We start from the raw sequence: 25,493 nt of genomic DNA, 5'->3' as shown, positions 1-25,493 counted from the left end.
TGATGCAGGTGAATACCAAACTGTAAGTTGTTGTGTACGGAAGTAGCCAGAGACAAATGCCCTCCTCCTTTCATTATGGGAAACATAGCACCAAAATCAGGTCAAAATTATTATTATTGTTTCCAGATAGAAAATGATGGCATTACATCTAACAAGTTAGTTTCCTGGGGGAGGAAGTGTTCAGAAGGGGAATAGAATATTCCTTGTATAGTCCCTTTTAAAACCTAAGAATTCTGACCCTTGCGTCAGGGCTTTTAAAGTCAGCATGTGCTGGGAGCCCTTAATCAAAATGGGTTTGGGTTCAAGTGAGGCTTTTGAGCAAAATAAATAAATAAAACAAAGCTATCTGTTAAACAGGCGTTGGGTTGGGGGATCTATACCTGACTCACAGGTTGTGACGCAATTCAGTATTTTCCTAATGTGTACAATGTCAAAACTGAGCCACGTTATCTCTATGGGGTATTTCCTGGTCTGAGAACCTGAAGTTGCTGGTCTGTTGCTATTGACTCAGGTGAAAATGCAAAGGTTAACCGATTAGACGTTTTTCTGTTGCCCAACCAGTATTGACTGGGGCGATGACGAGGATTATGAGAAACGAAAGTAGCTCGGCTTTCTTCGGACCCACCCCCAAAGTGTTGCATGCATAACGTAGCGCCGTAGGGCTTGTGATGGGAAGAGTTGACAACTTATTCTGATGTTCTGTGACAACACATAACATTTCTCTCCCCCAAGAAGCTCAGAGCAGAAATGGAAAAACATAGCTGAGTTAGGCAGTGTCAGCTAGTTTGGACAGATAACAGCTCCCATAAGTGCTCATCTTGCCCAGGAGCCAGATTGGCTGTAGCTGTTTTATCACAAATTCTCTATGATGGCAAGCCCAGGTGTGATGGCATAGGGCGTGTGTATAGCAAGACCAGTGCTCCTTGTGAGTTCTGTAGAGGAAGGAATGGGAAGTGAGTTTTGGGTACTTACAAATTGCAAAGGGTTCCTTTACTGGAAATCTGAGTAGTAAGGGAAGGGGGAAATGGAGAATGTCTCTATTTACTTTGATGTTGGTCCATTGGCTTTCTTTTACATCTCATTTCCCACTGAACTTGTTATTTCCCCATTCTTCTGCATTTTAAAGTTGGAAGATTTGGAGTCAGTCTTTCTTTCTGGTGGCATAAATAATTAACATGAAAGAAAGCAAATTTTAGCTGTCCCGATGGCTGCTGGGCACCTAAGGAGGTCTGAATTGTTAAACTCTGAAGACCATCACGAGAAACTAGGCAAATACTGACATGTGCTGCTGCCCTTCATTTTATACAGGTTGTGGTATTCTGGTCCATAAAAACTGTAAGGAGAACGTGGTTGCTTGTGCCAAAGCCAAAATGAAGGTAAGAATGGTCTTGTTTCCTTTTGTGCAAAAAAAAAGACAATTATCCAAAATTTTCTGTTTGTACCTAGAAATTGTATGGTAGTAATACGACCAGGATGTCTGGAGCACAGACCTCTGCTTTTTAGAAGAGCAGGTTTTCTCTGTCTTGAAAAATCTCACGTCTTCTGCTGTTTTTAAATGTTTGTTTATTCAGTATTTTTTTTCTACTGCGGAACTCAAAGTGACCTACAAGAAGAAACAAACATACATTAAAACCAGTTTAAACAGAGAAAAATATAAACCTCATTTCCATTTTGAAAAGGCAGGACTTAAACATTGCATTCCCTGAATAAGACAGCAGATAATTAAAAGTCAGAGGTCTAGGAGAAATTGTATTTGACTGTCACCTAAAGACAGGTAGATAATTTTTTGTACTTCTTGATTGTAAACCACTTTGAGGTTTGTTTGGTTATTTTTTACAAAGTGGTTTATTTAAGACATGCAAAAAGTTAAAACCACAATATGTAATGATAGCACCAGGCGAGCCTCTCTGGAATAGCATTCCACAAGCAGGGAGCCACCATTGAAAATGCCTGTTCGTAGACTGGGCACATGGAGAGAAGCCTTAGATGAGGATTTCAGGGTCCGTATCAGTTCATACTGGGGGTAGTTCATACATTGGTTTCTAGCCCTGGTTCTTGCATATGTGAAAACAAACTTTGGTTCATCATCATGGTTAGCTTGAACAAAGCAAACCATGGTTGGACATATTTATTCTGTTAATTTATATACCGCTTAACTACAGAGGCCTCTCAAGCAATTTTCAAAAGTTCAGTACAAAAGAGTAAAAATCCACTTAACCTATAGAAGCAGAATTCAGTTAAAATGTCTGCTGGAATGAAACAAAAGTCTTCAGAATACTAACAGGTTGGCTGTGTCACGTTTTAAGGGTAAATGTGGAGGTGCCTGTGTATGTTTTAAGCTCCTTCAACAAATTGTTTCTAATGCAGAGTAGCAATTCATTTGTTCTCTTTATTCTTCCCATCTCCAGAAAGGAGGAGGCCTTCTAGTCAATGATACTTCCTCGTTACCTACAGTAATTATGAGAAATAAGCGTGAGTACCTTTTCCCCTTCCTTCTTTACTTCTCACTGCAGCACCTCAAAAGTTGGCACCAGGGCTTTCTTTTCTTTTCTTTTTGTAATTATGACATAGAAGCGGTTGTATGTGCTTTAAGATCATGAGCAGAATATAAGGTTGTAGCCAGTGTTGCTCACATTACTAACACAAGCTCATTAATTTCAGCTGGTCTACTCTGGAGTAGGACTTTTCCAGCATATATATTTTTTTTTCTTACCTTGGTGGTGCATGAATTCTGAATGTTGTGCTGAAAATGCAGCTGCAAAGTTTTGTAGTTATGTAGTTATGTCTTCTTATACCACTCTTATACTACTCTTGATTGCTGCGTGTGTGTGTTGTTTAATTCTGTGTTTTTCACTTGTACTGATGTGTATTTTTATTCACGTTATTGTCAGTTGTTATAAAATTCTTACAGGCCTGTTGACTGTAACTAAAGAGATGGTGACAATATGTCCCCCTTTGCAGCCTCTCAGCCAAAGGAGAGACCTCGATCTGCGATTCTAGCCCCTGATGAGAACACCGTGACCTCCATGTTCAATAGCAGGCGATCCCAGCATAACCCTTCCCTTTCGAAAAGTGTCTCCATCCAGAACATTGCTGGGTAAGGGTCATTCTTTCTGGGCAGGTACATTTGGCGCTAATAAGTGCATGGTTTGATGAGTTGAAAAGTGAATAGAGGCACAGTTCAAAGGAAGAGCCTGTGAAGAAAATCCCAGGCTTAGTTCCTGGTTATTATTATTTTGCAATTGGAAGGATTTTAAGTGGCAGGGCTGCAAGAGAACCCTGCCTGAAACTCTGGAGAACTGATGCGAATCAGAGTGGCAAGCGACTGCCTAGATGAATCAGTAGTTTTACTCCTCTGTACATGGTTTCACTTTGGGGTGGAGAAGCTACAGGCTATGGGCCATATTTGGCCCAGCACAGATTCCATTCTGGCTGTTTCTGCCCAACCCTGTCTACCTGCTGTTATATGTCTCTGTGTGCCATTATACGTAGGCTGGATTGACTACACAAAATAATCGCCCATGGGGGAACTCTTGTTGCACTGCTGGCCCATGCAGAAAGCCTCTACTTCTGCTGGTCCCAAACATTGTGCAAAGGATGGGTAGGACAACCCAGCTATCAGTCACTGGGTGTCATAATGTCAGGTGATCAACAGGAGGTTTGCCCTGCCCACCTGTCCAAGTTGGCCCATAAGGATGGGGACAGATAACAATCCGGCCCACCAAGCCAAAAAGGTTCCTCACCCTTGTAAGACAACCTGGTGTGTTGAGTGGAGGTTCACACCTTCGTATGGTGAGATGATTTAAAGTATGGATGGGGAACCTGTGCTCCTCCACCAGGGTTTACTAGAATCCAACACTCATCAGCCCTAGCTAGCATGGTCAATGGTCAGGGACAATGGGAGTTGGGAGTTTTAGTCCATCAATATTTGCAGAATCACAGATGTCCCATTCCTGGTTTTGGATACCATAACCACATCTGGACATATATGCTGTCCCCTGCTGGCAGAAGGATGTTAATAGTCGATGTGTTTGAATAATTGGAGATTTCAAGCAATGGATAGAGGGAGGAATGCTATTGGAGGAATGGGGGTTGCAGGGGAGAAGATGCAGGCAGCTGCCCCTTCCCCATCTCATATCGCACCCTCCCTGCGTTCCTCAGTGGAGACCCAGATTTCCTGAGTCAGCTGTTCAGCAAAGGTAAAATTCTGAATGGCCTGTTCTTTTCTGCCTCTTTGTCCCTCCAGAGTTGGGAATGATGAAAACATACTTTCATGGAAGTTCCTCTCTCAGTCAACGGACTCCTTGAATAAAATAAGCCGGGTGAACGAATCCATGGAGTCATTAACAGATGAAGGTAAGTGGCAGCAGTAAAACAGGCTCAAGTAGTGATCATATGAAGAGCCTGCTGGATGAGGCCAATGGCCCATCTAGCCCAGCACCCTGTACTCACAGTGGCTGAAATCAGCAAGCAAGATTCAACTGCAAGTGGTGATGTCCTTGAAAACATCCACCAAATCAAATTAGGTCTATTGTAGACTGCCTCCTGATGGACTAGTTTTACTGTGTGCAAATATATTATTGCAGGCATGTCCAACTCCCAAGAGACTGTGATCTACTCCCAGCGTGGGGGGGGATTGACGAGTTGTTGAGCTTTTTGGGGGGACGACTGACAAGGCTTATTGAGACTGATTGGCTTTGTAGCCAAATAGCATCCGGTGCTACAGCCTAGACACAAGATTATTGGCTCAGTTAGAACTAGGCTCTAAATTTAATTGCGGCTAGCAATTATGATTAGGGGTTGCACTTTTATAATACAATTCTCACACTCTTATATACCGGTCTGGTTTGCATGTCATGGTGATCCAGTGCTTATTCCTGGAGAGGCATTGCACCCACTTTGCTCCTTCCTGGTTTTTTTTTATCACAGCAAGGCAGCTGAGCCAAGGTTTGATTTACTGTATTTACTCAAATCTAACCCTCACCTTTTTTGGGCCAAATTACATCGAGGAAAATTAAGGTGCGCATTAGATTTGATGGCACATTTATATTCACCAGCAAATACTTTTTTTGTTTCGTTTCAAGGTTCTGAAAACTGAGGTGTGCATTAGATTTGATGGCTCATTAGACTCGAGTGAATACGGTACTAAGTCACCTGAGCCCAGGATCATGGTTTAGCATTTTCCTTCTTAATCACAGCCTAAAAATCATAAGCCAAACCTTCACTCCAGATTGTGAATAAGGGGGAGAGATCTTAACTACAATCCCAGATTTGAAAAGTGTGCTAAACTAAACCTTGGTTTAGTTGCTGCAACTTACTAAGCTAAAAGGATGAGGGAGAAGAGTGGCTACAATCTCCTCCTTGGGAGACCACACGTGGTTTGGGTTAGTATGTGACTGCTGCCACTATGTGGCCTGCTATCTTTTCATAGTTCCCAAATCAAATGATTACTTTTTCTGTTCAATGTCTGAGTAGGTTGTTTTGGACCTGAAAACCAAATTTCTTTGTGCGCCAGGACATAGCCCATCCGTTAATTCATTTTAGCTAGGCACAGCTAAGACACGCAGAAGGGTGTCCTTTCAAGCAGCAGTGAGCAGTGGCTGCTTTGGTAGCAGATAATTTTTTCTAAAATTGTATTCAGAGGACAAGTAAGCAGTTTCCTGCTCTCTCTTGCTGCGCGATGTGCTGCTATGCTGGATAATCCTCGTCTCCAGGCTCATCTGTTAATTGCTTTCATAGCTCGAATTTGCAGGCTTCGCAGAGCCCCTTTCAACCATTCTGTTAATTTCACCAGAGTAAACAAAGGCGGATAAATTGCACCTTAATTACAATGCAATTACATGTCATTACATAAATGGTTCGCTCTTGGAGATATACACTGTAATTGTGGATTTACTAAGCATTAACTACCAAGTAACTTATGGAAGACTTTTGAAAAACAAGGGGGGGGGGATAAAAGAATTACATGGTTACCCGAATGGAGTTTAATGGTTCTACAAACGATCATCTCAATGCTCGGTAATGTGATAAACACATCAAAGCAACCTTTAGCCAGTCAGATTTTACTGTGCAACAGCATCATGAACTCAAACCACACTGAGGGTATTCCTTCTTGCCTGCACTCAGAATGGGATAAAAAAGACCCTTCCCCCAAAATTATTGCTTGGGTGGGTGTGATATTGCTTGGGGAGGTTCCTCTTGCCCTGTAAAATGCACCACCCTTCCTTCCTCTGTTCATCTCTACTAGTTACTTCTCCAGTCCAATTCACATAATCATGCTTCCCATATTGGTAACACATAAATGCAAATAATGGCTGTAGCTCTCCTTGTTTGGTCAACTTCCAAGCCCCTGGGGTGTAAAGCTGAAGGAGAGTAAGCTTTGGTAGGAGCAGTTCAGCTGAAGAGGCTGAGTGCAGATTTTGGAGACCCAATAGAGGCCTGGACTCTACCGGGAGAATTCCCAGGGAAGTCGCAAAATGCTTGCTGACTCTGCTGAGTCCTTGGTTGAATCCTTACATCCCTAGGCAGGGCCTGATGCCTCCCAAAGCCTTGCCTCTTGAACTAAAGTGCACTAAATTGTAAGTGGTGCATTGGAATGGCCTCGGTGGTGCTCTTGTCTTCCCCAGTGGAAGATAAGCAAGCCACCGGCAGAAAGAACTTGCTGGGGTGGAGAGGATAGAGCTTCAGTGCTAGCTTCCTTGCAGATGGGTCTCTGTTACTTACTAGGAGAGAGCAGGTCAAGGTGTTGAGAAGAGTGAGGCGAAAGCACTGACAGAACCAATCTAGTACATTTTCATTGTGCTGAACCACTTCTGGGTGGTGGGTGGAACAGGTTCATGTGCTCAAATCCTGGCTCAGTAATCCAGAATATTCGTGAGCTCTGTGCACCCATGTTACCCCTTTGCTCCCACTTGGCTCTCCTGTTCATGGAAGTGGGGAAGCAAATTAGGGAGCTGCACTTTTCCTTTATGTGTGAACTGGCTTATGAAGCTGTGATCTAAAGCTGGCTTCCAGCTCTTGGTTTTTGTGTGTGTTTTTTTTGAATCCTTGAACCATAGTTTCCAGCTTCCTCTCTTGCACGAAGGGGCTGTATGAGGAAGCACAGAGGGTCAAGCTCGTCCTGGCTTATTAAGCCAGGATTTGATTGTCTGAAGCTCCCCACCCAAAAGGTCTGAGTTGCTCTTCCAAAGTTCAGGATCCGCTAACTCAGATTCTGACATGTCTTCAAGGAGGTTCTATGAATTCTGCGATTCTTAGGCTTCCTGGACAGGTGATCCTAAATTTGGGTCGCCATCTGATGAGACACCAACACCTGGAAGCCAGTGCTAAATTTTGTAGCACATGTATTCATAAAAGCATCAACCCTGCAGCTCAGCAAACTTGGGGATAAAAATATTAGGAGCATTTGTCATTCAGATTTTCTCTCTCCACTATCCAGGTGCAGATATGAATGAAGGCCAGCTCATGGGAGATTTCGAAACAGACTCAAAGCAGCTGGAAGCCCAGTCCTGGAGTCAAGTCGTAGACGCCAAGTTTCTCCGGCAACAAAAGAAGGATGTTGTGAAGCGGCAAGATGTCATTTATGGTGAGTGTCACAATTTAATGCTAAGACGACAAAATTCTGCAACCTTCGTACATTAGCAAAAGTGTGTGATTTCTCTTTTTTACATTTATTTCTTCTGCTAATCCCAGGAAGGGACAAGGTGGTATAGAGATGACTGAAGCCCCTTTCCCCCAATCTCATTCATTATTTCAGAAGGCATTCTCCCCCTTGGTGTTTTCTTCTAGAATTCATCCTTTTAAGATTCTGTTGTTTGTTTTGCTGTCCTGTTTTATCACGTTGCTACTGTTTGATGTGTGTATTCTTTGTAGATTCTTGTTGCCTTTTATATTGTCTGTGAACTGCCTCAAGAAAGTTCTGATTTCAAGTATAGGAACGTCCTCAGTTACTAAACCAGAGCTGAGATGCTTCAAGAGCCAAGTTCTGTGACCCAGGGATGGGGAACCTCTAGCTATAGAGGCAGATGTGGCCCTCCAAGCCTTTTTTTATCTGGCCTTCAGGACTCTTCGCACTCTGTGGACACACTCCTAACTAGTCCTGCTTTGCAATGCCTTTGAGTATTTCCGCCTGTGTTGAATGTGCCCTTAAACTCAGATGATTCTTCATTCTTGTTTGGATGGAGGGTAGAAAAAGGTATATTATAGAGGGGATACCAATGTGATGCCATTTGACCGTTTCTAGAGTACAATTCCCATCAGCCCCAGCCAGCATGGCCAGTGGTCAGGAATGATGGGAGTTGTGGTCGGACAACATCTGGAGGGCAACACCTTGGCTATCCTTGGTGTGTAGTTAACTAGCCTACTATATAAAAGCAAAATTAGCATGAGTTGCTCTTTTGCTTCTGGCCCATTGCTGTCATGTGGCCACTGGAAACTTGCCTAGAGGGGACTGTGGCCCTCAGGCTGGAAAAAGTTGTAATGGCCAGTGCTACATTTTGTGGCTTTTCTCTGCTTTGCCAAGCCCTTCTCTGCTAACATCCCCTGTGTCTGTCTTGCCTTCACCCCTCTCTGTGGTTCTTCAGAACTGATGCAGACGGAAATGCACCACGTCCGCACCTTGAAGATCATGAGTGACGTGTACAGCAGAGGAATGGTGCAGGAATTGCAGTATGAGCAGCAGATGGTGGAAAAAGTCTTCCCTTGCTTGGATGACTTGCTAAACATCCACACCCAGTTCTTCCAGCGGATTCTGGAGAGGAAGAAGGAGTCGCTGGCGGACAGAAGCGAGAAGAATTTTGTCATCAAGAGGATAGGGGACATCCTTGTGAACCAAGTAAGCACTGGGAAGTGTATCTGAGGGCAGCGCAGGGCACAGAGCCTGTGTTTCAGTCCGCCTAATCTGGGTTGCACATGCAGCGAACTAAAAGCCATGATTCTGCGTGAGGAATGGCAGAATTCTGCAGCCTCTGTTAGCAAATTAAGTGTCTGTTTTGCACAATTTATTCTGCCAGGTGTGAGCAGGAGCAAATAGGTATATCAGGTCCTACAGCCCCCACGTCGCTGCAAATCCTGCTCAGTAGGGCTTGAGGCAGGATCCAGCCGCTCTAGTGAAGTCAAAGGCAGTATTTGCTTTGGCAAGCAGACCTATTCGATTCCTTGCAGCATCTCTGCAGAGCGCGTGATGCATAATGATTGACACTTACATTATTTATTTTGAGATTATTTTAAACATTCACTTGATTGGAGTCAGGTAGCCATTTTAGTGAATCCAATGGAAAAACACGCAGCAACAAAACCACAATGGGAGCAGAACTGAAGCACAACAGAAGGAACGGCATGTTTACTGAAGAAGGGGCACAACCTCAGGGAAGTCAGATTGCATAATTCATAGCTCTCTGAGGTCCAGTTATGACCCTAAATGTGTAAAAGGGGCTTTAAAAAACAAAACTGTAACCCTTAATATTATGCAAAATTGTCCCAAGTTGATCACTGACATCATCGGGGGAAGGGGCACTATTAGTCTCCCATGGATCAGAAACACAGCTTTGCATCAATAAGAAGTGATGCATTCAGTGCTGTGGTCCCAGTTCTGTCAAACTTCCTCCCTCTAGAAGTCAGACAGGCCCTGTCCCTGCTAAGTTCCAGGTGTCTGGTTAAAACCATTTTATTTGTGAAGACTTTTGCATCATGGATGTTCTTCCTTTAAATTTCCAAGAGATTAAATTTCTAAGGCTTAATTTATGGGATTTTTATAGTTGTAAGACACTCTGAGACATAAGATGGTGAAAAGTGGGATATAAGTAAACAACTATAAATGAATAAAAGCATTAATACCACCGTGAGAGCCACCACTTTCATTTTCCCACAAAAAGTGCTGGGATGTTTAGCACAAACCACGGTCTGCTGTGATGTCTCAACTGAGTGAGTGGCTGATGATTAGGTTGCCTGACCCACTTGGGACCCACTTGGGGAGACTACTGGCAAACTCTTAACATATGTTTTAACTTCTGGCAGTTTTCTGGGGAGAATGCTGAGAAAATGAAGAAAACCTACGGCAAGTTCTGCGGGCACCACAATGAGGCGGTGAATTATTTTAAAGACCTTCATTCCAAGGAGAAACGCTTTCAAGCATTCATCAAGGTAACACCGGTGTTTTGCAAATGTTCTCCTGTATAGAGGTGGGGTATGGAATAGGGGGAAGAAGTATGCAGGTGAAGTTTCTTGTATATTGTGCTTCCTCCTTAAAAATCCAGGTTCTTTCACCAAAGTCAACCACATATTGCAAGGATAGGGAGCCTGTGGCCCTCCAGATATTTATCCCTGGGCTTCTAGTATCCAGTTTCTAGGCAGAATATGTGTGTGTGATCAAAGTGGGGTGAGGTAGGGATAGTTTGCAAGGAATAACTGCTCAGCAGCAGGCTAATGGTGAGGAGTGTACCCTTTATCTTTCATTTCATTCTTCTTTCTCTAGAAAAAGATGAGCAGCTCTGTGGTGAGGCGTCTGGGCATTCCTGAGTGCATCTTGCTAGTAACACAGAGGATCACCAAATATCCTGTGCTGCTACAAAGAATACTGCAGCATACCAAAGGTAGGTGAAAAGCTGCCATTTTCCACCTTGGTGAGCAAATGGCTATATGGACCTCAGAAACCTTCGCATCTTATAATTGGGCTTGTGGCATAGAAAGCACCCATTGCAAAACATTTTAGCATCCCTTTGTGCTTGCTTGCTGAGAGACTGTTGTCTTAGGATATATTCTAGGTGAAAGAAAGCTGTCTCTACAGCAGCCTCCATTTCATGGAAATGGTCCTGCGGCTTCTGAAACCCTCATTCTTCTAAGTTGTTTCTGTTTAGTTCAATTGCACAAGTGTAGGTTTGTGTGGGTCTGCTGATTCTTCATGCCTCTTCTGGCAATGATCCCTGTTTAGGCACTTGTACTGTATCACGATGCTAATTTTACCTCCATACAGTTAGCTTGTCTCAAGGCAAGCAAGAGCCAAAAAAACACTCTGGGTGTGAAGAAGGGCCAGTTGAATGGTTTAGCCAGGGGAGAGTTTGAAGGCCAGAGAGGGTTGGAGGGCTCCATTCGACCCCAAGCCCCAAGGTTCCCCACCTCAACTCTACACAAATTGAGAGAGATCTAAGTGTCACTGTCAAATGTGTGCTCAGCAAATAGCTGGGAGGGTCAGGGAAAGGGAAAGGAAACGGAAGAGAAGTTAGCTAAAGCTCAAGAGCTGGGCGAAAAGAATTAAGCGAGAACTGAAAGGTGGGTCTCCTTGTGTTTTAAGAAAACGACGAAGAACATCAAGATTTGGTGCTGTCCCTAAACCTGGTGAAGGAAGTAATCACAGCTGTGAACAGCAAAGTCAGCAACTACGAGAAGAAGATGCGCCTCAATGAAATCTACACCCGGACGGACAGCAAGTCTATCATGAGAATGAAGAGCGGGCAGATGTTCGCCAGAGAGGACCTGCGGCGCAGGAAGTTTGTCCGGGACGGGCCCATCTCCCTGAGAAATGCAGCCAGCAAACTGAAAGGTAAGTGAGCCCTGCCATCTGTATTCCCTTCCTGTCCCTGCATATTGGATAAAGGTGTAATTTGTTGGACCCTCCACGCTGTCCACATTGGGACAGTCTTAAATTCCTAGATTGCATAAGCACAGCTGCTTATTTAAAAATGTGTGCCCTGCATTTTCCCCAGTGGATTTCCAAAGGCCTACAGTACTTTAAAACTGTTGTGTTGTAAAGAGAGAGAAAAGTCAGGACCATAATAACAGCCAATAAAGCCAGCAATATTGGCATAAGACTGCAGCAGCAGCGACCATCACTTAGCAGTGAAGCCCCATTAGCCTTTTGCAACTGCAATGCTTTAATGTGCTCTCCAAACCCCAGCCAAGATGAAGCAAGGTGAATCTCTCTAGGGTGGGAGTTTGGATGTCACTGTTGCAAAGGTCCCATCCTGAGTAGCTGCCCATCAACAGGGCCTCGGGGGATGACCTTCATGCAGGGTTAACCCCCCAGGTGTTGCTGGACCCCAGCTCTTGTCATCCCTGACTATTTCCCCTATTAGCTGGGGTTGATGGGAGTCGGAGCCCACCAGTATTTGGAGGGTCACAGTTTCCCCCACCCCTGCATAGTAAGCTGCCTTATACCAAGTCAAACCATTGACCCATCTAGCTCAGTATTGTCTACTCTGACTGGCAGTGGCCTCTCCAGGATTTCAGAAGCAGGTTCCTCTCAGTGCTACCTGTAGGGTTATTTTTTTTCCTGCACAGCCATGTGATGCTTCTAATAGGTGCCACGTCCAGGTGGTGCATCATACTTGCTGGACACTTGTTATATGGTACCTAGGAAACTATCTGAATAGCAGAGGTGGATCCTAAAGAATGAATTGCTTCTTGTACAGCGTGATTCAGCTGTAATAGTGTTTAGCCCGGGGGGCTGTGGAAACCAAGTTTGCCATTGCCTTCTAAGTTGCTCCAGGATGTGCCACCTTCAGTCTGGGGTAAGGTTACCAGATTTTTTTTCAATGAATCTCGGGACACTTTTCAACTTCAATGGATTTTGTATGGGGACTGATTTGTAAATCCGGGGACTGTCCCCGGGAAACGGGGATGTCTGGTAACCTTAGTCTGGGGGAGATGGTTAAACTCTCCTTCTGGGTGAACTTTCACCCTGCAGCATATTGGTTGTCCTATAAGCATCCTGCCATGTGTCAAGGAGATTTCTCCTTTAGCTTCCAGAAACTAGTATTCTAGAAATACTTCATGTGCAGTGAAATGATGAGCTGCAAACACTGCCATTGCTGCACCTTGTGGAAGAAACTTGCTGCTTGTGGCCAGTACTTTTGGAGAAACTCCCCTTGACCTGACACTTTGGTCTTTTGATACTGATGGTCGAGGTGGGTGGATGGAGAGCTGCCTGCAGCCATGAGAGTTATACCCAGCAAAAACCACTCCTTAGAAAAACAGCATCTTAACACCTTTTCCTCTTAGGACAAAAGCATTGATGGTGAATAAGGAGAATTTGCGCTCTCCTGCCCACTTAGCCACCTCTTCCCTAAACTTCAAGGTCTCTCAAAGGACTTGAGGTTTAGAAGTGAGCAAGTGTTTGTGTGTTTTTACATGGTCTGTTGTGTTTTTCTTTGCCAGAGGTCCAGGCTGTTCTCCTCTCAGATGTTCTGATATTTCTTCAGGAAAAGGACCAGAAATATGTGTTTGCATCTCTGGTAAGATCTTTAGTACTTTCTAATCAATAATAATAATTATGATAAATATACATTTGGCTAAAAAATGAGTTACTGAATCAAAGATGATTCTTGTATTTAGTTTTTGTTTGTTTTTAAAATTATCTGCTCCTTTCACTCCTTTTTACCATTTTTAAGGAAAGGCACACAGCCTCTGAATATATTTGTTTGGGGGCAAAAAATTCCTGGCTCCTATTGTCCCTATGTACATTTTCCTTAGCATCTTTCAAATTTATTACTATTATTTTATTAAAGCATTTGCTCCCCTCTGGGCAAAGCTTACAGTTATTAAAAGAGCAAGAAAAAGCAGGAATAAAGCAGCACATTAAAACAGCAGAACTGTACAGAATGAAATTACAAAATGGGCTTTAAAAAGCTGGTTTTTAAAAATCTTTTCAAAAACCTATAAAATGCAATGGTGCTTTTGATCTGTAAGGGGGGGAAAACCTCCAAAATGCCCAGTGGGGCAATGTCTTTATTAGAACCAACCAAAATGCCACAAGATTGCAGCAAGCGATTAAGTTCCCCAGAAGTCTTCATTGCATTAGCTGACCTCAAGGCCATAACATGCAGTAGTGATTACCTAACTGTGCATTTCAAAAGTTTTGTATTCTCCTTTCTCATTCAGTCCTATCCTTTGCAGAGACACAGAAACGTATTTGGCAATCTGTGATGATGTTCCTGTGTTGGTATAAGTAAGGAAATATACTGTCAGGAAGCAACACACAGCTTAAGAGAGTCTGTTTCCAGACTCTCTGCAACACGAATGGGGCATCTGTGGCTCCCCAGATGTTGTTGGGCTCCAGTTTCCATTAGCCACAACCAGCATGACCGGTGGCCAAAGATGCTGAGAACTGGACTCCAGGAACTTCTGAAGGGCCACTGGTTCTCCTCCTCGGCTATACAATGAGTCCAATCTAAACCAACATCTAGAGCCTCATTTAGGCTCTGATTTGGGGCAGCTTCATTATATAGTAGGTGGACTTGCGTTGGACAAATCAGAGCAGTAGTGAAGAGTTGAGCCAAGATGTTTTCCTAGTCCAAATTCTCCCTACCATTAAAACCTACTGAAATGCTTTAGTAAGTCACTTGCTCTCATTCGCCACAGCATCTAAGATTGGCTGCAGGTAAAAATGTTACATGGAAAAAATACGAGAGACATTACACATACTTCTGTAAAACAAGAAAATCTTTAATAAAACAAAAACAAAAGATTGGCTGCAGGCTTGAGAAACTCCCTGCACCTCTGTGTGTGTGTTTAAACTGAAGTACTTTAGAGGGGGATATGTATTAAATAATCCATTGGTTAGGGCTTGTAGTGGTTAAGATAGAAAAGTAGGAGGCCTGTCAGGCTGCATCCGATTGAAAGCTGATTGATTTGTTTTGCTCTCTCTTCCCCAAAGGATCAAAAATCCACAGTGATATCTCTAAAGAAGCTGATTGTCCGAGAAGTAGCCCATGAGGAGAAGGGTTTGTTCCTTATCAGCATGGGAGGGAAGGACCCAGAAATGGTGGAAGTTCGCGCCAGCTCAAAGGAAGAGCGCAACAGCTGGATACAAAGCATCCAGGACACCATGAATACTATGTAAGCAGCTGGTGGTTGGTCTGTGGAATGCATGGGCATTGTGTGTGGATTGGCTGTGTCTCTGTGGCAGGGTGGCATCAAGGTGGAGGCTGCCCTGGAGCATTGCACCAGTATTTGAATGCTCAGGGACCCACATGTCCCCTTTTGATGGCGTTGTGGTGCCATGTTGAATGGAAGGACCATAGATTTGGTAGAGCATCTGCTTTGCATGCCTTCCTCAGCAGCTCCAGCTAGTGCTGGGGCAGACCTCTGTTTGAAACCCTGGAGAGCAACTTTCCAGACAGGGTAGTGAGGGTACTGAGCTAGACAAGGGATGCAGGTGGCGCTGTGGTCTAAACCACTGAGCCTCTTAGGCTTGCTGATCGTAAGGGTGGCGGTTCGAATCCCCAACACTGGAGTGAGCTCCTGTTGCTCTGCTCCAGCTTCTGCCAACCTAGCAGTTCGAAAGCTTGCCAGTGCAAGTAGATAAATAGGTATCACTGCTGTGGGAGGGTAAACGACGTTTCTGTGCACTCTGGCTTCCGTCATGATGTCCCGTTGTGGCAGAAGCAGTTTAGTCATGCTGGCCACATGACCCGGAAAGCTGTCTTTGGACAAATACCAGCTCCCTCAACCTGAAAGTGAGACGAGAGCCACAACCCCATAGTTGCCTTTGACTGGACTTAACTGTCCAGGGGTTTTAACCTTACTGAGCTAGATGGACAAACGGCCTGATTCAGTTATAAGGCAGCTCTTCCTGTGTTCCTAAGCTCGGTGTCCTTGCATCACATTGAATAAAAGGGAGGAGTTCCAAAATTTCTGGCCAGCTTGAGCATTCTACACGCTGATTGTTGTTGTAAACTATTAAACAGGACTATATAGTAAGCAGGCATGCAAAAGACACAGATCCCTTTGTTGGAAAAAGGTCTATGTGTAACTGAGCTGTGTTGACACCGTTGTTAAAGTTAATGAGGTATACAAAAGCAATTCTAAGATACACTAATCCACTGCATTTCTGCAGTTTAATCATCAATCAACCACTTTGCTTTTTTAGCCGCAGGCTGCTAAAACTGAATTGTTATATAAATAAGTAGCATCTGTACATACAGCTGAGTATCTTGTCTATATACAACTTTAAATGAGCATAACACTAAATATGACTGATAGTGTCTTACTGTAAAGTTAAATAAACCAGGAAAAGATGTACCGCCAGACGAGAATTCAGTACAAATAGCAACAAAATACACAAATTACTAAATAATGCAAGTTACAAATCCATCCAATGGACATCAGTAGGCAAAATTGGCCACCTACTGGCCGACTTACTGTAATGTTTGTTAAAAGTTTGCTTATATTCAAGTCCAGGCATTCTAAACCTTGACAGAAATCTTGTCGCCTCTGCAAAGAATGAAAGCCTTTTCCTCCCTCCTAAAACATTTGCTTCCCACTGACACCCCAAATGAGCACTTCAGGGGTTTCAAAAAGGATGCAGAGATGTTGATGTTTTTCCTGCCCTGTTCTACTCTGTTTTGGCTCTCCCTGCAGGGATAAGGAAGAAGATGAAGGCATCCCTAGTGAATCGGAGGAGGAAAAGCGAGTGCTCGACACCAAAGCCCGGGAACTGAAAGGTAAAAACAACAGAAGCTGTGGCCAAAACATTTGCCTAAAACATGCCATAAATGTGCAGAGCTGGGGAACCAATGCCCATCCAAATATGAGAGTTCTAAGCCCAACAGCCCCAACCACTGTGGTCAGTGAAGATGGCACTACCTGGAGGGCCACAGGCCTTTTAGAAGCTACCCAGTAAACTTCACAGTGTTTTGATTCCAAATGCCCTGTACAGAGACCCAACCCGCTAGTTATAGCACTGCACTGGCTCTTAAACCTCTCCTCACTTACTCTATATTAACTCAGTTCATATGTAACACTGAGCCAAACCATGGTTTAGTGTGAATGTGCCGGGCTCCCAGAGGTAGCTCATTGTGGCCACTTGGTTCCTCCTCCAGTCTTGCTCCTGTGAGCTGAACCACAGTTTTGTTTTAACTTGTCATCCAAACCCATGCTTTGTCTCGCTCGAGATAAACCTTCTGAAACTAAACCTAAGCCAGCTTTTGCAAACCTGGCGGTCTCTGGATGTTACTAGACTACAACTCCCATCAGCCTCATTTGTTAGCCAAGCTGGCTAGGATGGGTGGGAATCTCTGTCAAACATCTGGAGGGCTCCATGCTGTCTACACAGTTCTTAGCTGGAAGGAATAATAGTCTGACTAGGTACAGTGTTGGTTTGCTTTGCATCAGTTTGCCTTGCCCTGTCCCCTCATTTGAAAGCATCCTTTTCCCATGGTAATAACTTTCTGTGACCCGAGTTTCTCTTGATTCCTGCGATTCCCTGACTTGCCAGAAGGTGGGGCCTGGGTCTCAGTGATTGCGAGTCCCACCGAGTCGCCGAGGCACATTCTGTGTTCTGCAGCAATTCTTCGACTGACCTTCCCCTTCTACCCCACAGAACAGCTCCATCAAAAAGACCAGCAGATTATCACACTGCTGGAGGAGAAGGAGAAGATCTTTCGGGACATGACAGACTGCAGCGGGCACGAGGACAGCTCGGGGGCTAGGACCTTGTTCCGGGCCAACACGGAAGAAGCACCCAAGGGGGAAAGTGTGATGAAGAGTGTGATAACTGAAGGTAAGCTTCCATTCACTGCCCTCTCCCCAGAAGGATTTGTATATTCACCTGTATATTCAGCCTTAGCAAATGCACAGTAGCTCAGGGGCGGCAGTGTCTGCTTCCAGGTTCCAGGTTCAATTTTGGCGTCTTCAGGTGAGGGCAGGGAGCATCATGCCCTGTCTGGAGGCCTGGGAGCTGCTGCCAGTCAGTGTAGACAATCCTGAGCTAGCATGCAGGGATCTAAACTGCAGCAAAGGTGAGACAGATCTAATGTGGCTAGACAGATTTAATTCAGGAAATGAAGTTGGAATTGGTCCCCTGTTTTGTCCACCACTTTGCCCCAAGTCAGGGGGCATAGTCTCCCAGCCAGGACACCTGGGCTTGGTGGCATGCGCACCCACATACCATCATTTCAAATCTCTCCTGAACCCACAACCCAATTCATAATCCCTTAACCTTCATCCTTTTCTGAAACTTAAGCCTAAGCCAGCTTGTGCCAACCCGGTGTTCCTCAGACGTTTTGGACTCCCAACTCCCATCAGCCCTACCTAGCCTGTTGACTGTTGCAGTTATTAGATGTTGCTGCTCTTGGGGAGTTTTGTTTATAGGGAAAGTAAAGACTGATTGGGGACGCGGGTGGCACTGTGGGTTAAACCACAGAGCCTAGGACTTGCCGATCAGAAGGTCGGCGGTTCAAATCCCCGCGACGGGGTGAGCTCCCGTTGCTCAATCCCTGCTCCTGCCCACCTAGCAGTTTGAAAGCATGTCAAAGTGCAAGTAGATAAATAAGTACCGCTCTGGCAAGAAGGTAAACGGTGTTTCCGTGCGCTGCTCTGGTTCGCCAGAATGGCTTAGTCATGCTGGCCGCATGACCCGGAAGCTGTACACCGGCTCCCTCGGCCAATAAAGCGAGATGAGCGCCGCAACCCCAGAGTCGGTCATGACTGGACCTAATAGTCAGGGGTCCCTTTACCTTTACCTAAAGACTGATTGTCGAAAGGTCCCAATACATAAGCACATTTATGTTGGCTAAGGCTGATGGGAATTGTAGTCTTAACACTTCTGTAGGGCACCAGCTTGCCAAAGTCTAGCATAAGCATTTATAATTTCATTTGCACGTGTTCTTGCCCTGTTTCTCGTGCCTCAAGTCGCCCTTCCTCCTTGTCTCAGTGCAGATTGGGAGTTTTTCTGGGTGCCAGGGACTTTTCATCTTAATGTTACTCTCTCTGTAAAGCCCTGTGTGCTTTGCAAGCATTGGATGAATCCTCATGATGTCTAGCTTGAACGCAGGTGACTTTGCAGACTCCCATAAGTCACCCACCACTGCCTTCACAACTTAGTTTCTTCCTAACATTCAGATCTGCCTTAGCAGGTTAGCATGGATGGAGTTTGGTCATATAATCAACTTCTTCTGGTTGCTTGCTTCTTCTCCTTTCAGTTGAGCTGTTGCAAGGGTTGGTGAGCAGGAGCCTCGGAAGTGCCCTTGGGCAACAGATGAGCAGCCTCACCTTGGAGCAAGAGGGCGTGGGACCCGTCTCCCTCCCCAGGAGGGCAGAGACATTTGGAGGATTTGACAGTCACCAAATGAATGTCTGCAAGGGTGAGTATTACCATGGTGTTCCCTAGAATTCACACTGCTTTTGCGTTGGTCTTCGCATGCCCATCTGTTCCTGAACCTGCATCCAAGGTCTTAATTTTAATTTGCAAATTCCTGAAAAGTTTCGGTCTGGGGTACCTTAAGCCGGGACCGCCTGAACCCTTTTGCTTCAGCTCGATCGCTGAGATCACCTGGAGTTTTGCTCCATATTATTTCCAACAGTGATTTCAGGGTTGGCAGGGACCATTTCTTTCATGGATGACAGTATTTTTAAATTCCTCCTGAAAGTCAATAATGAGGGAGACAGACATATCTCACCCAGGAGGCCAATCCACTAATAGGGGGCTGCTACAGATAAGGCCCTTTCAACTGGACATACAAAACTTTTTTCTTTCTTTTTTGGTTTCTGAATGTACACAGAACAAAGAATCCCTGTATGGTGTCACCCCCTGCCCCAGGAATATTCCATGTATATGCAATGCAAATTATACAGTCAAATATTAAGCATGCTTGTATAATACTTAGAGTTGGTTGTACAATTAAAGTATTGTCTGTGCTCCATCTTAGCAGATTGCCTCAGAATATCGCCACTATTTTCTGAAATAGTTAGTGACCTGTAATTCTAGATGTGTGTTTGTGTGTGTATGATTGCTGTGAACTGCTTTTTAAAAAATGATTTTTACAAATATAAAGAAAGTGGAGGACTTCCTTTCAAACAAGGATGTGGAGAGGTGATTCTAGACTGCCCTCAGCTCTACGGCTGGAATATTGCAATCATTCTATGTTTTTTCCTGAGCCTAAGGAACTCACGTTAACATCTGACTTTTCAGGGGTGGAAAAGGTTGAAGGAGACGATGTGCAGGATCTTCGGAGGACAGAGTCGGACAGTGTTTTGAAGAAGGTATGGAACTGAGGAGGGTCCTTCACTTAACAGTAGATGCATTGCCTATAGGGCTGTCAATGGCTACTAACCGTGACAACAGTGCTCTGCCACCAAAGTCAGAGGCAGCACTGCTTCTGAATACCAGTTGCTGGAAGCCACAGGAGGGGGCGGGGTGGGGGAGTCCTCTAGCGCTTGCAGGTTTCCCACAGGCACCCAGTTGGCCACTGTGACAACAGGCTGCTGGAGTAGGTGGGCCATTGGCCTGATCCAGCAGGCCTTTTCTTGGGATGTTCTTATGTCCATTCCCTAGCATCTCCAGCTGTTAAGACCTTGGAGTGCATCTGCAAATTGGAAGAGACAGTGTTGTATCCAATGTGCCAGAGGTCTAGAAGGCTGCATATTTCATGAATCGCTTTCCTATGAAACACCTCAGAGCAATTAAACAAAAAAACACCCCATGAACAGTTGAAACAGCAGCTGCATGTATACAAACAATTTCATATCCAACAGAAATACAGACTGGGATAAAAGCCTTCACTAAAAAGGCACATTTTTTAAAAAGGTCTCTGTGGTGATCACCCAGGGCCCCCGGACGTTTCACGGTCTATTGACCCTGTGCCACCACTGCGATAGCTTTCTTCGCTGCCACCACCCCGCTTCTCACAGGGACACACGGAGTCCAGACAGTTGTTAACATAAACAAATAATCAAGTTTATTTTTAAATGCAGGAACAAGTGTATGGTTCTAGTTTATTTTTCTCTTGTCAGTTTCCTAATCTTAGTTCCTAACAACTCCAAACTGAATTATTCCCCATTGTCTATCTGACTCAACCTAACAATTCCTCTCACTCTCTCACAATACAACTTGACCAACCCCCTGCCTATTCCATCCTCTTCCTTCTCCAACACCCAAGCCTCAACTCCCAACTGACAAACCTCAACTCCCGACTCCCAAGCCTCAACTCCCAATTGACAAACCTCAACTCCCAACTCCCAAACCTCAACTGACTTTCAAAACCTCCCACTCTATCTTTTACTCCCCCCTTGCGTTCTCACTGGCCAATCACATCACACCCATTTTAACCCTTTCCTTGACCCATCCTAGGAGGCAAACGCCACAGTCTCCCATGTGGGTGCCCACCCAGACAATTTCCTTGGGGCTCTTTCTGGCTCATTCAGCAGGGCCTTGTTTTTCCTCCTGAAAAACATGAACTTTGAGGCCTGATATTTAAACAAACAAAATAAAAAATAATCACCGTTCTGGAAAATTAAAACCCCTTCACATAAAGCCTTGTTTTTAATTATTTTATTTTATTTTGTTCACACTGACTGGCAAAGAGTGTCCTTCCAGCCCTGCCTGGAAGTTGAGCGTGGGACCTTCTGCATGCAAGGCAAATGCTCTACCTCTGAGCTGCAGCCTTGTCTCCCCTTTCTAAAGAGTTTCATGCAAAATGGATTAAACACCCGATGCGAGGCATGGGCAGGCAACTTGTGGGCCTCCAAATTTTGTTGGGTTCCATCTCCCCACAGCTGCAGGCACCGTGGCCAATGTGTCAGGGATGATGGGAGTTGTAGTCCATCCATAAGTGGAGGGTCACAGGTTGTCTCCTCTTGGGGATCAGTGTTGCTGCCTGAGGCTGACTTTGATCCTTGCTATCTTTCCTTTGCCTTGTTCTCATTAAGACTGTCTGATCTCTTCCCAGGGAGGAACAGCCAACTTGATGTTTGTGCTGAAAAGGAACAATGAGGTAAACATTCCTGTTCTCACTTGGCCTTCTTTGCTGAGGAACACAGCCAAAGGAACCTGGTCTCTGCTTTTCAGGATCATGGTTTCCAAAGCAGCATGCAACGCAATTAAAAACAACCAAAACATTTTAAACCAGCAAGGAAATAGCACAAAACCTCAATATCCAAAGAATATGGGTTCTTCCAGATGAGGGTCTAATCTGCAGATGGGTTGTTGCAAGAAGACTTTAAAATAAATAAAAAATAGCAGATATCCACACTAAGTTTGTGGAAGGGGCAGGATATGGGCTTGCATTTTGATGCCAAACACATTGTGTGGACACTGCAAAACAATTTTGCATGCATAAGGAGCACCCATCTCACAATGAACACCAGTCCAGAACACTCTGTTGTGTCAGATGCTTGATCAGTGCTACAGAGGCTCACTTGAGGTTTGCTAATGGTTGATCAATAGAGTGTGCTCTCTCTTCTGCCCCTCTTGGGCTAAAACACTGCAGCAGATCAGTGTCGCCAGTAACTGAATCAGCAGCTGACATCAGTTTCTTTCTTTCCCCCCCTCCTTTAGCAAGTTCTCCAGAGCATCACTCACCTCCACAGCTTGCTGGGTATGTTGCAGGTAAGTAACTCCCAGGAGGAGGGGGTGGGGAGGAATACTGCCATTGGCCATTGGCCGAGGGCTCTTTGCCGCGTGGATTCTCTGCTTGCACAATGCACCATGTAATATTGGCTTAAAGTCTTCACAAGCCATATCAGAAGGGATGGGGTGCTTGGGCTTAAACTAAGCTTCCCTCTGCTAGTATACTTGCTGGCAGGATGTTGGGGGAGCCCTCAGTTCCAGCAAAGGGTCCAGCGAAATAAAGGGTCTCTCCCAGAAGCAGGGATGATTATGTGCAAGGGAAGAGCATGGCATTGATGTTGTCAGGTACAATGCCTCTCAAGCCAGCCCCGTTGCGTGGAGAGGTCCGAAACAGAGGGAGCTGCCTCATACCCACTCGGGCCATGGGCACAACTAGCTCTGTCTTGTCTACACCATGGATAGGAAATCTTTTGCAAGCCGAGGGCCACATTCCCTTGCTGGCAGCCTTCTGGGAGCCACATGATAATAGGGCCAAACTGGGCATGGCCAGAAACACACCACTCTTAGTCTCCATCCAGGCAAATAAGAGGTATTATCACAGTTCAAGGACACATTGCAGCCAGGCAGGAACACTAGAGGAGGGTGCAGGGCAGGACCAGAGGACAGCATGGTGCAGTGGTACCTCCGGTTAAGAACTTAATTCGTTCTGGAGGTCTGTTCTTAACCTGAAGCACCACTTTAGCTAATGGGGCCTCCTGCTGCTGCCGTGCCGCCAGAGCACGATTTCTGTTCTCATCCTGAAGCAAAGTTCTTAACCCGAGGTAATATTTCTGGGTTAGCGGAGTCTGTAACCTGAAGCGTTTGTAACCCGAGGTACCACTGTATAGGGAAGTGACATGGCCTGAGTAGAACCCCAAGTTCAGATATAGAAGTCTAGAGAGCCACATATGGGCTCAGGTTCCCCATCTCTTTTCTACAACACCTGGTCGTGGCAATCCAAGGAAAGGAGTCTCTTCCTGTCCTTTCAGAGAAGCGTCTCTCCGGGCCCTTCCTGGAGAGAGCAGGGGTTGAACTGGAGGGCAGGGCGTCTCCTGCATGCAAAGCCCCGAGCTCCAGCCTTCCCTAAGCCTTCCCTCCCTTCCACAGGCTGTTGTCGTGCAGCAGGACACCTACATTGAGGACCAGAAGCTTCTCCTGACGGAGAGGGCCCTGACCCGCAGCTCCCTGCGCCCCAACTCCCTGATCGAGCAGGAGAAGCAGCGCAGCCTGGAGAAGCAGCGGCAGGAGCTGGCCAACCTGCAGAAGCAGCAGGCCCAGCACCAGGAGGAGAAGCGGAAGAGGGAGCGGGAGTGGGAGGCCCGCGAGAAGGAGGTGGCGGAGCGGGAGGCCCGGCTGGCCCAGCGGGAGGAGCAGCTCCAGAAGGGGCACCACAGCCTGGAGAAGGAGCAGGAGGAGCTGCAGCAGAAGAAGGCCACCTACCAGCTTGATCTGGAGCACCTCCGCGCAGCCCAGAAGCAGCTGGAGAAGGAGAAGGAGCAGCTCAAGAGGGACATGGAGCAGATCTCCCAGCTGCGGGCAGAGCCCAACCGCAGTCCAGTAAGTCACCTTCTCACTCTAGTTTTTGGCAAAGGCAGGTGCATATAGGAAGCCACCTTGTACTGAGTCCAATCCCACTGGCCCACATGAGAAGACTTGAGCCTTTTCTGAAACCAGACCCACCTTCTAACAGGAGACCCGTTTTGGTTCTTTAAAAAAAAAACTTTGTATATGTATGGCTGTAGGGCTGCAGCTGTGACCCATCTTAGACCCAGTGCTGGGTCCTTACTTACCAGTTGAAGCCCAGTGGGGCAGCCCTCCAGGGTTTCAGGGTAGGAGATTTCACCAGCCCTACTTGAGAAAGCAAAGCTTTTCTCCCTCTCACTTAACACTAGATCCTGGGAGCATCCAAGGAAGCTGATTGAAGGCTTCAGAACAGATGAAAGAAAGCATCTCTTTGCACCGTGCATATTAAGCAGTGAAGCTCACTCACACTGGAGACAGTGATGGCCACCAAGTTGGATGACTTGGAAAGAGAATTAGACAAATTCATGGGGGAGAAGGGCTATCAGTTGCTGCTAGACGAGATGGCAGTGCTGTGCCTTCACAGCTGGAGGTAGTCATGCCTCTGAATATCAATTGCTGGAAACAGCAGGAGAGGAGGGTGTTCTTGTGCTTGGGCCCTGCTTAGTTTCCCACAGGCCATCCTGTGATCTCTTCCTAGTGGAAAATTGTTGCGGAACAGATTGCGCAGCCAAATCACCTGCAGACTGCTCATTGCAAAACAGTGTCACACTGGCTTAAAACATCCAGAAGGCGGCCTTTTATTTTCATGGCGGGGAAGGATTGCTCCTATCCATGTGGTGCCTGGACTGCTGGTGCCGCCGCCACCACACCTGTTTCACTTCTACCACTTGTTTTGCCTCCTGCCTTGCAGCTTTCCAACCAGCACGGCAAGATGACCAGGACACCTTCCCTTCCCGTGCCCGACGACTCGTCTTCCAGGCAACAGGGCCATTTGGAGAAAGAACTGTCTGCGTCGCCCAAAAGGAACAGCCTCACAAGGACGCACAAGGAGAAAGGCGCTTTCCACCTGCTTGGCACGACGACGTCGAGCCAAGCCAACAAGGCAGCTGACGGACAGGGTCAGGTGCAGAACCGCCTCTTTGGCTTGGCCAAGCCAAAGGAGAAGAAGGAGAAGAAGAAGAAGGGCAAAGGGCACCGTTCTCAGCCAGCCGGTAAGAAAAGGGCTCTTTCTACTTGCCAAGATGTCTTCATGTCTCTTGGAGCCAAGGGAGTTAAGACACATGAGACCTCCTTCCACCAGCTTATCTGCAGTGGTTGCTGCTGCCCACTGAGACAGATAGGGCAGAAGGCTGGGAGGCCCAACAGGAGGTGGTGCCAGAGCCAATTAATTCTAGCTTTGTCCCCATCTTCCTCTTCCCTGCTAAGTTATACAAGGGCAACACTGAGACTTGAGGAGGAGGAAGCAAACAGCCATAGTTACCCCCTGAGCTGGTTGTAAGAAAGAAGGCAGACAAGTGGGGCGCTGGCTCTGGGCAGACTGAGGTTAGTGGGGCAGCGCCCCATTTGCCATAATGGACCAGCCCTCACACCTGGAAAGGAAGCAACTATGTGGAGCAGGGAAGGAAGAGGCAGCAGCAGGCAAGCCCTGTTT

At 45.9% G+C, this 25,493-nt stretch overlaps 1 protein-coding gene across 8 annotated transcripts in view; it reads left to right on the top strand.

Moving 5' to 3' along the window:
- The window catches only part of AKAP13 (A-kinase anchoring protein 13), a 243,912-nt gene that overhangs the window by 217,648 nt on the left and 771 nt on the right, over window positions 1–25,493 (top strand). For 7 of the 8 annotated variants that reach the window (XM_053365801.1, XM_053365806.1, XM_053365804.1 and 4 more), the window contains 19 exons: window positions 1,309–1,376; window positions 2,409–2,472; window positions 2,962–3,097; window positions 4,247–4,356; window positions 7,439–7,585; window positions 8,583–8,833; window positions 10,015–10,140; window positions 10,472–10,589; window positions 11,288–11,536; window positions 13,150–13,226; window positions 14,648–14,829; window positions 16,354–16,436; window positions 17,315–17,494; window positions 18,915–19,076; window positions 19,904–19,974; window positions 21,660–21,704; window positions 22,268–22,318; window positions 23,426–23,875; window positions 24,753–25,053. In XM_053365801.1, coding sequence (XP_053221776.1) covers window positions 1,309–1,376; window positions 2,409–2,472; window positions 2,962–3,097; window positions 4,247–4,356; window positions 7,439–7,585; window positions 8,583–8,833; window positions 10,015–10,140; window positions 10,472–10,589; window positions 11,288–11,536; window positions 13,150–13,226; window positions 14,648–14,829; window positions 16,354–16,436; window positions 17,315–17,494; window positions 18,915–19,076; window positions 19,904–19,974; window positions 21,660–21,704; window positions 22,268–22,318; window positions 23,426–23,875; window positions 24,753–25,053 — 2,871 coding nt within the window. The remainder of the gene's footprint in view (window positions 1–1,308; window positions 1,377–2,408; window positions 2,473–2,961; window positions 3,098–4,246; window positions 4,357–7,438; window positions 7,586–8,582; window positions 8,834–10,014; window positions 10,141–10,471; window positions 10,590–11,287; window positions 11,537–13,149; window positions 13,227–14,647; window positions 14,830–16,353; window positions 16,437–17,314; window positions 17,495–18,914; window positions 19,077–19,903; window positions 19,975–21,659; window positions 21,705–22,267; window positions 22,319–23,425; window positions 23,876–24,752; window positions 25,054–25,493) is intronic. The other variant, XM_053365802.1, reaches the window with a different exon arrangement.

This window comes from Podarcis raffonei, chromosome 14 (genome assembly GCF_027172205.1).
Source record: "Podarcis raffonei isolate rPodRaf1 chromosome 14, rPodRaf1.pri, whole genome shotgun sequence".
NCBI lineage: Eukaryota > Metazoa > Chordata > Lepidosauria > Squamata > Lacertidae > Podarcis > Podarcis raffonei.
Note: the sequence above shows the minus strand (reverse complement) of the source record. Positions and strands in the feature narration are given on the sequence as shown.